The sequence below is a fragment of the Neophocaena asiaeorientalis genome, unplaced genomic scaffold (assembly GCF_003031525.2).
Source record: "Neophocaena asiaeorientalis asiaeorientalis breed wild unplaced genomic scaffold, Neophocaena_asiaeorientalis_V1.1 scaffold78, whole genome shotgun sequence".
In the NCBI taxonomy this organism is placed as follows: domain Eukaryota; kingdom Metazoa; phylum Chordata; class Mammalia; order Artiodactyla; family Phocoenidae; genus Neophocaena; species Neophocaena asiaeorientalis.
The window spans coordinates 14,537,196-14,551,533 of NW_020175018.1; the positions used below are offsets into that span (position 1 = coordinate 14,537,196).

At 46.2% G+C, this 14,338-nt stretch overlaps 1 protein-coding gene across 1 annotated transcript in view; it reads left to right on the forward strand.

The window, feature by feature from the left end:
- The window catches only part of HMCN2 (hemicentin 2), a 149,524-nt gene that overhangs the window by 7,234 nt on the left and 127,952 nt on the right, over window positions 1-14,338 (forward strand). Inside the window, exons 2-3 of the mRNA XM_024762540.1 lie at window positions 12,947-13,017; window positions 14,190-14,333. Coding sequence (XP_024618308.1) covers window positions 12,947-13,017; window positions 14,190-14,333 — 215 coding nt within the window. The remainder of the gene's footprint in view (window positions 1-12,946; window positions 13,018-14,189; window positions 14,334-14,338) is intronic.

Below are 14,338 nucleotides of genomic sequence, written 5' to 3' on the forward strand. Positions count from 1 at the left end.
CTTTTTTTTTTTTTTTTTTACATATTTATTTCCTTTTGTAAAAAAACTTATAGGTTTTTTTTTCTTCCTTATAGGTTCCACCTATTTCTTTTTAAGATCATTTCTAAATATTTTGGGTTTCGTATGACTATTTTGACCAGGAATTTTTTTCATTACATTTTTTGCAAATGAGTATTGCTAGTATGTTGGAAAGCAATTTATTTTCATATATTTATTTTGTTTCCAACTTTCTTCTGAAGACTTTGTAAAGAAACTAGTTCTAATTTATTTTTGGGGGGGGTAATGTCTTGAGTTTTCTAGGTTGACAATCACAGCCTGTCCAAATTGTAATATTGTCTCCTCTTTTCCGATCAAAGTTTTTGCTTGTCTGGAATGTTTTGTGGCATTTAGCACAGTGTTAAGTAATGGTGGTAGCTGACGTCGGTCTTGTCTTGCTTCTGATTGTAAATCATTGTATGATATTGGTTCTTGGTTTGAGGTTTTCTTCATCAGGTGAAGGAAGATACTTTCATTCTTAATTTTCTAAAGGTAGAAAAAAACACCCCCAAAACAAAAATCCCAAATGGGGATGGTGCTGAATTTTAGCCAGTGACTTTCTGGCTTTGTTGAGATATTTGTAAGATCTTTCTCCTGTTGACCTCTGCATGTGATTCCTTCATTTTAAACCATTTCCACATTCCTTGCATAAGCCCTACTCAGTCATTGTGGATTATTCTTTTTTTTTTTTTTTTGCAGTACGCGGGCCTCTCACCGTTGTGGCCTCTCCCGTTGCGGAGCACAGGCTCCGGACGCGCAGGCTCAGCGGCCACGACTCACGGGCCCAGCCGGTCCGCGGTATGTGGGATCCTCCCGAACCGGGGCATGAACCCGCGTCCCCTGCATCGGCAGGCGGACTCTCACCACTGCGTCACCAGGGAAGCCCTGGATTATTCTTTAATATACAGCTGGATTCTGTTTGCCAGTGTCTCCTTCAGGAGTTTTCCATTTATTTCAATATATATGACCAGTAAATGATATTCTTCCTTTGTGCTCTTTGTCAAATTTGGCACCAGGGCTTAGCTCTTTCAGTGAATAACTGAAATTATTAAGTTTCCTTAATTTCCAAAGAAATTTAATATATGCTTGTTAAATGTTCTAATAACACGACTCTCAAGAGATGCAAACACTTTTAATCATTTTTGTGCTTCCAGACCGTGTGTGCGTGTCGTTCACTTGTATACATATATACACTTAGTTTTTTTATCATATAAAAGATGGGATTATACTACGCATACTGTTTTGCAAATTGTTTTCTCTCCCCCACATGCTATATCATGGATCTCTTTTTGTGTTAGGAAATATCGATCCCCCGCATTGTTTTAATGACTACAGAAGGTGTTACAGGAGGGATCTTAATTTATCTTACCGCGATTTATCCAGCCACTCCCACATTATGAAAAATAGTTTGCTTTCAGTTTCCTTACGATATACACACACATTTGCAAAAACATATCTATAGGAACGGGACTTCCCTGGTGTTCCCAGTGGGTAAGACTCTGTGCTCCCAATGCAGGGGGCCCGGGTTCGATCCCTGGTCAGGGAATTAGATCCTGCATGCATGCCGCAACTAAGAGTTCGCGTGCCGCAAGTAAAGATCCTGCGTGCCGCAGCCAAGACCTGGTGCAGCCAAAATAAATAAATATTAAAAAACCACAACATAGCTGTAGGATAGATTCTCAGAACTGCAATTGGTTCATTGTTAAAGCATATGAACATTTAAAAAATTTTAATTGGTATCAGCAAACCGTCCTCCAGAAATGCTGTACCATCTAACCCTCCTACCAAGAGAGTGTGAGACTGCTTTTCTCCCCAAACACTTGCTGGCCTATGGGGACGTCACTCTTCCCTTTTTTGCTAATTTGATAGGTAAGAAATGGTAACCTGTTTTAATTTGCGTATGTCTGATAGAGAGTGAGTTTGAGCATCTTCTCTGGGTCGCCAGGCGTGCTGTCAACTTTCCCCAGGGAAGAGGTGGTTTTAGGGACTTTCCTAGTGGCGCAGTGGTTAAGAATCTGCCTGTCAATGCAGGAGACACGGGTTCGAGCCCTGGTCCGGGAAGATCCCACATGCTGCGGAGCAACTAAACCCATGTTCCACAACTACTGAGCCTGTGCTCTAGAGCCTGCGAGCCACAACTACTGAGCCCGTGCTCTGCAGCAAGAGAAGCCACCGAAGTGAGAAGCCCGCGCACCGCAATGAAGAGTAGCCCCCGCTCGCTGCAGCTTGAGAGATAAAGCCCCCGCAGCAACAAGACCCAAAGCAGCCCAAAATAAAAATAAATAAATAAATTAAAAAAAATAATAAAGTATGTTCTGTTATAAAAAACAATGTTTATTAAAAAAAAAGAAAAGAAAAGAAACGGGAGGACTGAGTCCCAGAGAGGGGACACAATTTGCCCACAATGGTGGCAGATGGTGAGACCCTGCTTGGGGCCCCTGCAGCGGGAGGAGGGGGTATGTGCACACCCAGAGTGGCCCCAGGGTTCAAGCCCTGCTTTCAAGGAGGTGGGAAAGGCAGGCTCGGGGAAGAGTCCTGGACGTGAGGGCTTTCTGAGACTGGCTCTCTGGCGCCTGGCTGTGACCGTGACCACTGGGACACACAGACTGGGTGACGGACTGGAGGATCACCCATGTGAAGGGCTGGGTGGTTCTTCCTGTGCGTGACCCTCATACGTCCTAGAGGCTCCACCCCCTCGTCTTATTGAGTGGAAAATATTTCCCTATGGAGAGGTGGTTCTGGGCCAAGCTTCTGGGACTCATATGCTCAAGGGCAGCACAAGTGGAGACAAGGTCATGGGTTTAATCATCCCTGCACCTGGCAAGCCCTGCTCAGAGGGAACCCACGCCGCATCTGCCCAGCTGTTTGGCAGGTGCCCACCTTCAGTCACGAACCTCCTGCCCCCTCCAGGAACAGGAACGAGGGGCTGGGGAACAAGTGCCATATGTCTGCAGCTTCATGCATGGTTGAGAGCTTGGATCTGGGGTCAGATGGACCCAGGTTTGAATCCTATCTCTGATGCTTCCTCATTGTAAGACCTTGGGCAGTTTGCTCTACCTCACTAGCCCTCAAATTCTCACCTATAAAATGGAGATAGTAAATAGGAGACTTCATAGGTTTCTGTAACGTTTTTCTCAGTGAATGTATGTCAAGTGCATAGAACAGAATCTGGTGCTTAATAAATATTAAAACAATGGTAGCTGCCATCACCATCATCACCCTCATTTTTGGAGGCAGTATAGCCAGTGGCAAACAGAACAGGCTTTGGAGCCAAATACGTGGACTTGGACATTATTCTAGGTTGAACAGTGTCACAGAATTCCTGTCCTTCCTAGAACTTCAGAATGTGACCTTTTTTGGAAATAGGGTAATTGAAGATGTAATTAGTTAAGATGAGGTCATACTGAAGTGGAGTGAGCCCTTAATCCAATGTGACTGGTGTCCTTATAAGGAGAGGAGAGAGACACGGGGAGAAGGATTGGAGTGATGGTGTGTTTACAAGTCAAGGAATACCAAGGATTGGAAGTATCACGAGAAGTGAAGAGGAAGGAGGCGTGGAGCAGATTCTCCCCAAGAGCCTTCAAAGAAAGCATGGGCTGCTGACACCTTGATTTTGGACTTCTAGCCTCCAGGACTCAGAGAATGTATTTCCATTGTTTAAAGCCACCGGGTTTGTGATATTTTATTACGGTGACCACAGGAAGCTAGTACAGTTATTGACTACCACTTGCTAGCTGTATATGACCTTCAGCAAGGTCTTGGCATCCTCAGTTCTAACAGGGAGCTGTTAATAGGACTGAGCTAAACACTGTAAACTAGTAAGTACTCGGTGCATTGAAGCTGCTGTCAGCATCATCACCCACTTCCACCTCCACCACCGTCATCGTCATCCACATCAACATCATGCTAAGAAGGGCTTTTTATCCAGATCCGGTCCTTCCTGGACCGGGTGAAGGAGGGAGATGGACAGGGGCTCAAGCAACCCCTCTCAGTGGGCAAACTCACATGGGGACATGCCAGGTGTCCTGCCCTGTCCTGGTACCTCACTCTGTCCTGCCGGAAGACAGGTCTTGAAATGGTTACCCTGCTGAAAACACCCTGTCCTGGGGAGCTTTGGCATGATGAGTGATGATGGTGCGGTAGGTCCCAGGAATGACAAATGAAGCTGTGGACCAGCATTAATTAACGACAAGAAGGCATCTCTCTCTGTCTCACTGCCTGGAGCTGTAGATGGATGGGTGGGCAGGTGGACAGTCGGGCAGCAAGGAAGACAGATGGAGAGAAGACCTCCGTGCTCCCAGCCCCGTCTGAGCAACTTGAAAGCTGGTCCAGCCCTGGAATGATGGGACTGGTCAGTAGCAACCAGTGCCCAGAGCTGGTTTGGGGATTATCTGTTCAGTAAAAGGAAGAAATCAGACTAGTTTTTACACATCAGTGCGTCCGTGTATGTAAGTGTGCTCTCCCCTGAGAGCCTTCTTTGTTCAGAGCTTGGGGCAGAGCTTTTAAAATGCCCTGCCCTGTAACTCAAGAGGAATCACAAACACTTTTGTCCGTCTGGCCAGCTCTCCCTTAATACGGCCAACCCCTCTGCATGCCCCAAATAACCACATTTGGTTTTCTGCCTCATTTTGGATCTGTTTCTCTGAGTGATGGGCAGTAGCGTGCTGTGGTGGGAGCGCCTGGGGATCAGGCAGGCTTGGCATTCAGGAATATTTGCTGGGTGTTGATTGTATGCCTGGCATTGTGCTGGGCACAGGATATAAAGATAAAGGGTCCTGGACTTACCTGGTGGCGCAGTGGTTAAGAATCCTCCTGCCAATGCAGGGGACACGGGTTCGAGCCCCGGTCCGGGAAGATCCCACATGCCGCGGAGCAGCTAAGCCTGTGTGCCACAACTAGTGAAGTCCACGCACCTAGAACCCATGCTCCGCAACAAGAGAAGCCACCGCAATGAGAGGCCCTTGCACCGCAACGAAGAGCAACCCCGCTCACCACAACTAGAGAAAGCCTGCGTGCTGCAACAGAAGACCCCATGCAGCCAAAAATAAATAAATGAAAATGAAAAAAAAAAAAAAGATAAAGGGTCCTGACTTGGAGCTGCTCAAACAGTATACTCAAACAGTATTTGTTATGAGTAAATAAATGTTACTCATTTACTCAACAGTATTTATTAAGCGCTTACCATGTGCCAGGCGCTGAGGTGGGCAGGAGTTCTGTGACGATGAACAAGAGAAGGGGTCACTGTTGGTGTGATGAAGCCGATCAACCCTAGTGCCAAATCTTCCCACCTGACCTTGAAGGGCTCTCTTCCCCTCTCTGGCCTCAGTTTCCCCATCTTTTTAAAGGTGGGGGTCTTCGGATCTCTTCATTCTCAACATTATTATGTTTGGCACATAGGTTTGTAGTCAAATAATTTTTTTCCCCAAGCGCATTCCTTTTTTTTTTTTTACTTTTTATTTTATATTGGAGTAAAGTTGATTAACGATGTTGTGTTAGTCTCAGGTGTACAGCAAAGTGATTCAGTTATACATGTATCTATTCTTTTTCAAATTCTTTTCCCAATTAGGTTGTTACAGAATACTGAGCAGAGTTTACTGGGCTATAAAGTAGGTCCTTGTTCGTTATCCATTTAAAATATAACAGCGTGTACATATCAATCCCAATCTCCCTAACTATCCCTCCTTCCACCCTTCCCCCCTGGAAACCATAAGTTTGCTCTCTAAGTCTGTGAGTCTGTTTCTCTTTTGTAAATAAGCTCATTTGTATCACTTTTTTCTTAGATTCCGTGTATAAGCGAGATCATACGATATTTCTCTTTCTCTGTCTGACTTACTTCACTTAGTATGACAATGTCTAGGTCCATCCCGGTCAATTAATCTACGAGAAAGGAGGCAAGACTATACGATGGAAGAAAGACAGCCTCTTCAATGAACGGTGCTGGGAAAACTGGACAGCTACATGTAAAAAAAAATGAAATTAGAACATCCTTTAACACCATACACACAAAAAAAACCTCAAAATGGATTAAAGACCTAAATGTGAGACTGGACAGTATAAAACTCTTAGAGGAAAACATAGGCAGAACACTCTCTGATATGATAAATCGCAGCAAGATCTTTTATGATCCGTCTCCCAGAGAAATGGAAATAAAACCAAAAATGAACAAATGGGACTTAATTAAACTCAAAAGCTTTTGCACAGCAAAGGCAACCATAAACAAAACAAAAAGACAACCCACAGAATGGGAGAAAATATTTTCAAATGATGTGACTGACAAGGGATTAGTCTCCAAAATTTATAAACAACTCATGTAGCTTAATATCAAAACAAACAACCCAATCGCGAAATGGGCAGAAGACGTAAATAGACATTTCTCCAAAGAAGACATACAGGTGGCTAAAAGGCACATGAAAAGATGCCCATTCTTTTTTTAAAAAATTATTTTATTGAAGTATGGTTGATTTATGATGTTGTGTTAATTTCTTTGATACAGCAAGTGATTCGTGTGTGTGTGTGTGTGTGTGTGTGTGTGTAGGACCTTGTGTTTTATCCATTCTGTATATAATAGTTGGCATCTGCTAATCCCAAACTCCCAATCCTTCCCTCCCCCTGCCCCCTGCAACCACAAGTCTGTTCTCTATGTCTGTGCATCTGTTTCCGTTTCATGGATAAGTTCATTTGTGTTGTATTTTAGATTTCAGATATAAGTATAGCATATGGTATTTCTCTTTCTGACTTACTTCACTTAGTATGATAATCTCTGGTTCCATCCATGTTGCTGCAAATGGCATTATTTTGTTCTTTTTTATGGCCGAGTAGTATTCCATTGTATATATGCACCACATCTTCTTTATCCATTCCTCTGTCGATGGACATTTAGGTTGTTTCCATGTCTTGGCTATTGTGAATAGTGCTGCTATGAACATAGGGGTCTAAGCCCATTCTTGAAGGAGACAGGATGGTGGAGCCTATGATAGGCAGGAAAATGCCCCCCCCCACCCCCGCAGATGTCCATAGAACATGTAAATCTCATACTTGACATGGCAAAAAGGACTTCGCAGAAGTGATTAAGTTAGGAATCTTGAGATGGAGAGGTGATCCTGGATTGTCTACTTGGGCCCATTGTGATCACAAGTGTCCTTTTAAGAGGGAGGCAGGAGGGCCAGAATTAGAGAAGGAGATGTGATGACAGAGGCAGAGGGAGAGGGAGATATTTAAAGATGCTACATTACTGGCTTTGAAGATGGAGGAAAAGGACCATGATCAAGGAATGAAGGAAGCTTCCAAAAGTTGGAAAAGACAAAGAAATGGATTCTCCGCTCGAGCCTCTGGAAGGAACACAGCCCTGCTGAGACCTTTATTTTAGGGCTTCTGACCTCCAGAAATGAATGTGTGTTGTTTTAAGACACTGAGTCTGGGGACTTCCCTAGTGGCGCAGTGGTTAAGAATCCACCTGCCAATGCAGGAGACACGGGTTCAAGCCCTGGTCCGGGAAGATCCCACATGCCGCGGAGCAACTAAGCCCGTGCGCCACAACTACTGAGCCTGCGCTCTAGAGCCTGCGAGCCACAACTACTGAGCCCGCATGCCACAACTACTGAAGCCCACGCGCCTAGAGCCCGTGCTCCGCAACAAGAGAAGCCACCGCAATGAGAAGCCCGTGCACCGCAACTAAGAGTAGCCCCCGCTCACCGCAACTAGAGAAAGCCCGCGCGCAGCAACAAAGACCCAACACAGCCAAAAATAAATAAATAAATAAATTTATTTTTTAAAAAAATGGCACTGAGTCTGTAGTAATCTGTCACAGCAGTAATAGGAAACTAAGACAGAGTTCTTAAAGTCCTTTCCAGGGATCTCCAGCCCAGGGGCTTCTCCAGGGCTTCTGGAATTTCCTGCGTCCTGTGTGTGCACACAATCCCTAGTCCTCAGCATGTGCTGGCCGAGTGCTTGGGATCCCAGGAGGTTGCATGAGGCGGTAACTGTTGAGGAGCATTGCTGACAGGTGTGCGGGAGTTGGAATTGGGCAATTTCCCAGAAGAATCTTCCTCCCTCTCAAAGCACAGATTATGTCAGAACGGCTTTGGCAATGGAAGGTCAGACCTTAGATGCTACGTCTGGCATTCTCCCCACCTTCCACCACAGGGCTGCTCATTTTGGGTTTCTCCACCCAATAGAGTCATTTTTTTTAAAAGCTAAAAGAAAAGAAAAGGGGGGGGGCGCAAAAAGCCCAGAGGGAGCTGACATAGGTGACCGACATTTTAACACCGTACACAAAAATTGTAACACCATACACATAACATTTTAACTTGTGAAGCCCGCTCTTCACAACTAGAGAAAGCCCGTAGAACCATGAAGAGAATCAACTCCCTCTGGCTGTTACTGTTCTGAGCGATCGTCAGCTCCCCACGCAGGAAGCAGATGGACCGAAGAATAAAGGGTGGTCCTTCCAATTGGAGCACATTTAATTTACAATAACCCACTTTACCAACTTAATTTTTCTCATGTTGCTGTGAATGGGAGAGAATGGGTCAGCCTAGCGCTGGTCCAGCCTTGGGAACGGTTGGGTAGTCTGACACCTGTGATAGATTGTGATGGGAGAAGGCAGGGCCACCCAGATTCAGAACTGGGTACCGCAGAGGCTTCTCTCAGTTTCCAGGCAAGGAGAAGTTGCTGTCGATTTTTGAGCAGGGGTGATGTGGGCAAAACCGGCCCCAAGGGCGGCTTCTCTGGCAACGACAGGTAGATGGGTCAGAGGCAGGAACGTCTGGGGATGAGGACAGTTATGAGGTTACTGAATTTGCATCCAAAGTCTTTACAAATGCCCTTACCTTTGGCCCAGCAATCTGCTTATCGGAGTGTATCCCAAGGAAACAATGGAACTAGTGCTTGAATGTAGTGGATATAAAGATGTTCTTAATAACATTATTCATTATAAAAATTGGAAACAAAACACTATGGGCAAGACCACTATTGGACATTTATACAAAGGAAATACTTTGTAGTCATTAAAAATTATTTTGAACTGAATATTTGACCTTCTGGAAGGACGCTTACAATGTGTTGTTCAGTGAAAAGAGTCAAATTAAAAATAGTATGTTATTTATACTTAAATAGAAATTCTGCTTCAAATGGCGTGCACTTATATAAGATTTACAATGAAAGTTTTGAAGGTTATATATAAAAATAAGAGTATTTCTGGTTGGTAGAATTCCCTTGTTTTTCTGCATGTGAGGAATTTCTATGTACAATTCACAGAGAGCAGTTGTCAGGAGCTCAGATTCTGGGACTTCCCTGGTGGCGCAGTGGTTAAGAATCCACCTGCCAGTGCAGGGACACAGGTTCAAGCCCTGGTCTGGGAAGATCCCCCATGCCGCGGAACAACTAAGCCCGTGCACCACAACTAGTGAGCCCGCGTGCCACAATGACTGAGGCCTGCGCGCTAGAGCCCATGCTCCACAACAAGAGAAGCCACAACAACGAGAAGCCCGCTCTTCGCAGCTAGAGAAAGCCCGCATGCGGCAACAAAGACCCAATGCAGCCAAAATTAATTAATTAATTAAAAAAAGAAAAAAAAAAGAGCTCAGATTCTGGAGTTGTACAGACCTAAGTTAATATTCTAGCTCTGCTGCTTACTGACTGTGTGTCTTTGGGCAAGTTACTTAGCCTCTCTGGGCTTTCATTTCTCCTCTGTAATATGTGGGTAAGAGTTGGACTTAACAGGTGGGAGGGAGGATTCAGTGAGCTAATACACAGGAAGCATCTCAGCACATAGGCTGGTGGTACAGAGTAAGCGCTTAGGAAATGTCAGAATCATTAATGTCATATATTTTTAATGAATGTATATTATTATGTAATAAAGAAATAACCAACGTTGAGTAAAATTATTACTGTCCTCAGTCAAACTAGAATTTGAGGACCTCATTGGAGCAAGACTGTCTTTGCCTGTCTGCCTCGTATGAGATTGCCCAGCAACTGTGTGTCAACCGGCCAGAATGGCCATCATTAAAGTCTACAAACAACAAATGCTGGAGGGGGTGTGGAGAAAAGGGAACCCTCCTACACTGTTAGTGGGAATGTAAATTGGTGCAGCCACTATGGAAAACAGTATGGAGGTTCCTGAAAAAACTAAAAATAGAGCTGCCATATGATCCAGCAATGCCACTCCTGGGCATATATCCAGACAAAACTATAATTCAAAAAGATACATGCACCCCTATGTTCATAGCAGCACTATTCATAATAGCCAAGGTATGGAAACAACTTAAATGTCCATCAACAGACGAATGGATAAAGAAGATGTGATATATATTTATATATACAATGGAATACTATTCAGACATAAAATAGAAAGAAATAATACCATGTGTAGCAACATGGATGGACCTAGAGATTATCATACTAAGTGAAGTAAGTCAGAAAGAGACAGACAGATACTATGTAATACCACTTATATGTGGAATCTAAAATATGACACAAATGAACATATCTACGAAACAGAAACAGACTCACAGACATAGAGAACAGACTTGTGGTTGCCAAAGGGGAGGGGGGATGAGAGAGGGAAGGACTGGGAGTTTGGGATTAGCAGGTGCAAACTAGTATGTATAGGATGGATAAACAAGAAGGACCTACTGTATAGCCCAGGGAACTCTATTCAATATCCTGTGATAAACCATAATGGAAAAGAATATATATATGTATAACTGAATCACTTTGCTGTAAAGCAGAAATTAACACAACATTGTAAATCAACTATACTTCAATAAAATTTAAAAAAAGAAAAGAAAGAAAAAAGCATTGTACGTTCAGATCAGCAGGGCCAGCTGCTGTTTGCTGAGCCTTTGCTCTAACCCAAGCGAGGTGTTTCCTTCCCCGCGTTAATGGATTCTCACAATGATGGTTCTCAGCTAGGAGAAATGCATCATTTTACAGATGGGGAAACTGAGGCTTGGGACGGTGAAGAAAGTTCTGAGAAGCCGCACGACTGGTGGAGGGTGGAGCCAGGATTCCAGTCAGCTCTGCCTGAGGTCAAAGGTGAGGGTTTGGCTGAATTAGTCACTGCAGAGTTCAGGAGGAAGCCAGTGGAGAAGGCTTGGTAAAGGCCAGAGCAGGTGCGGAAGGGGCCGTTGGATGTGGGAATAAATACAGAGCAGAGCGGCAGGACCCTCCAGGCGGTGATTCTGAAAGTATACAGCAGAGGAGCTGGTGTCCAGACCCTCCCTTGGTAATGGTGGATGAATGCCGGATAATTCCATGTGCTTCCTTTTCTAAGAAGGACTAGGTCTGTTGACGAGTTGCCAAGTATGGGAATTTTTCTTACGGTGACTGGAATATAGAATTTTTGAACTAAAAATAGTCCATTACTAGAGTTCACCAAGGACTCAAACGAAATATTTCCTGAAGAAATCCGATGTCCACATCATCTTGCAAAACCCGCACTGTGCACATGTCCACGTGGCGAGTTGGAATTCTGGCCGTGTTCTCAGTGCACTGGTAGCCTTGTCTTATGTTAGCTGTGGCTTTCAATGACTGCTCTTGAATAAAAAACTATTTGTTAGGGAAAAGTTCAAGTATATACAAAGTAATCAGAATAGTATAATGAATCCCTATATCCCCCTCCCCCAGCATCACCAAATATTCAAAAAAATCTGCCATTCTTGTTTCGTCTGTATCTCCTCCCACCCTCCACTCCCCCACTCAACGATGATCATTTTTTACGTTTCTTTTTCTGTGAGGTAAAATTAACATACATGGAAATGGGCAAATCTTCGCTTTACACTTTTGACAAACGGATACACCTGTGGAACCCACATCCCCGTCACAATATAGAGCGTTTCTGCCTTCCCAGACAGTTCCTTGGATCTCCCTATCCCACAGACAACCTCCGTTCTGATTTTTTTCACCTTTGATTAATGCCGCCAGTTCCAGAGCTTTCTGTAAATGGAACCGTATAGTAGGCACCCTTCTGTGTCTGGCTTTTCGTGCAGGATTCTGTCTGTGAGATTCATCCATCTGGTTGCCTGTATTGGTAGCTCGTTCCGTTTTCTGGCTGAGTGGTATTTGATTATACGAATGTACCTCAGTTTGTTTATTCATTCACCAGTTATGGACATCTGGCTTGTTTCCAGTTCTGGGCTGTTGTGAAAACAGCTGCTATGAACATTTGAGTACAAGTCTTGGTGTGGACGTATGTTTTCATTTGTCTTGGGTAAATACCTAGGAGTGGAAAGACTGGATCCTATGGCAGGTGCACGTTTAACTTTGTAGAAACTTCCGTTTGTTTTCCAAAGCGGTTGAACCATTTTTGCATTCCCACCGGCAGTGCGTGAAACTTTCAGTTGCTCCGTATCCTTGCCAACATTTGGGATCACAGCCCTTGTAATTAATCCTGCTCTTTTCAAGTGAGCTAATATATGGATGCAGTTTCTGGAAGGTTTAGCTGTTCTGTGGGTCAGTCTGGTGTTGGCCAGTTGCTCTGTGGTCCAAAACTTTATTTGCTCAATTCTCTGTTTCTTTGTCTTCCCAGAATTCCCTTCCCGCTGATGCGGGGCTGGGTGGGCTGGTAGAGGGGAGGTTTCTAGGGGAGTCATAGTCACAAAAGATCGGGAGCTGTGGGTCTGGGGGCGGGACTGGAGGTTTGCCCCCTGCTCCATCTCTCTGCTCCCCTGGAGCTCTGGGTCCAGTTTGGAGCGGGCAGAGGGCCAAGTGGCCTGACCTCCCTTCCAGATCTGACCCTGGCAGCCCTGGGAGCTGCTCCCCTACCACTTCCTCATTTGTGGAGGTCTCTGAGGTCCAGGCCTCAGCTCCTCCCCCCTCTGATGGTGGCACATCATACAGTTGCTGCCCCAGCCCGCGGGGGCTATGCTTCTGGGGGTCCAAACTCACCTGGTCCTCTCTCTCTTCCCTGCAGATATTGGCCCGGTGACCCTCACGGCCGACCCAGCGGTGTTTCAGAGGGAGCTGAGAGAACTCTACGTGCAGGTAGGCCGCCCCGCCCCTGGCTGCTGGCCCTCTGTGTCCTTCTGCCCAGTCCCTGCTAGAGGCCAAGGTCTTTGCCCCACCTGGGGGCCAAGGTGGTGCTTCCTGCAACCGCTATGACCTGCCTCCCAGCTCTGCCTGGGGCTCCCCCCAAGCTTGGGGGTCCTGCAGATTTTGTATTTTGGGGGGTTCCTTCCTTTATTCAGTGAACCAAGTACCTACAGGAGTCCCTGAGCCTGGCATGTAGAAGGTAGTCATTATTTACTGCATGGATGCAGGCTTGGAAGGAGGGGGTATGTGGCAGCTGAGGGAGGATTCAAGAGGGGTCAATTCAGACCCCCAAAACCTGGCCCGAGACTGGGTCAGATGTCCCATGGCCTCCTCGGCTTTTGGGCCACACTGAACACCCTGGTTCAGCATACGTCTCCCCCACCCAGCTTCCTGCAGGCAGGGATCCCACGGATCGGTCTAGCTCACCGCCAAGTCCCCCAGGGCCCAGAACAGGGCCCGGCACACGGAAGGGATGAGTGAACCAAAGAGAGAAGCGTTTCCTGAAGTTACCACCTGCACACCCTGCTTCCGGGGCTGGGTGTGCCAACCTGGGGGGCAGAGAGCTCCTGGCTGGTGGGCGGGGAGGGGAGGGCTGTGTGTTTATGTGGAATCGGTGCCAGGGCAGGTCACAGAGAGGATCTGAGGAGGCGGCTTTGAACGTTTTCCTCTGCCCACCCCTCACCTCTCCTTCTCCTGGCGACCCCTCTACCCCTGTATCCTCCAAGCCTTGGCTAACACGTGGCTTCTTTGGCGTATCTGTTCGATGTCCCGGTGGCTCCCATCCCTCCTATCGCACTGGTAGCACTCCTCACAATGGTAACTAAATGCTTGTGTTGTGCTTGTTCATGTAAAGTCTGCCTCCCATCCAGACTCTGTGGGAGGGACCGTGTCGCTCGGGCATGGGTGAGTGAACGAGTGAATGAATGAAGGAATGAATGAAGGAGTGAATGCTGAGAGATGAAGCGGATTGGATGCTACACTGTGTCTCAGGGAAGGGAGTGGCTGGGGCCCTGGCCTGACCCTGGATGCGCAGGACAGAGGCCACTGGAGGGGACCCCCACCTCCCTGGGTGGTCCCCACGGCGAGGAGGTGGGCGGCAGCCGCTGACCCGCCCGGTCCTGCAGGGAGGCGGGGACTGCCCAGAGATGAGCATGGGGGCCATCAAGGCTGCCGTGGAGGTCGCCAACCCCGGCTCCTTCATCTACGTTTTCTCGGACGCCCGCGCCAAGGACTACCACAAGAAGGACGAGGTGCTGCAGCTGCTACAGCAAAA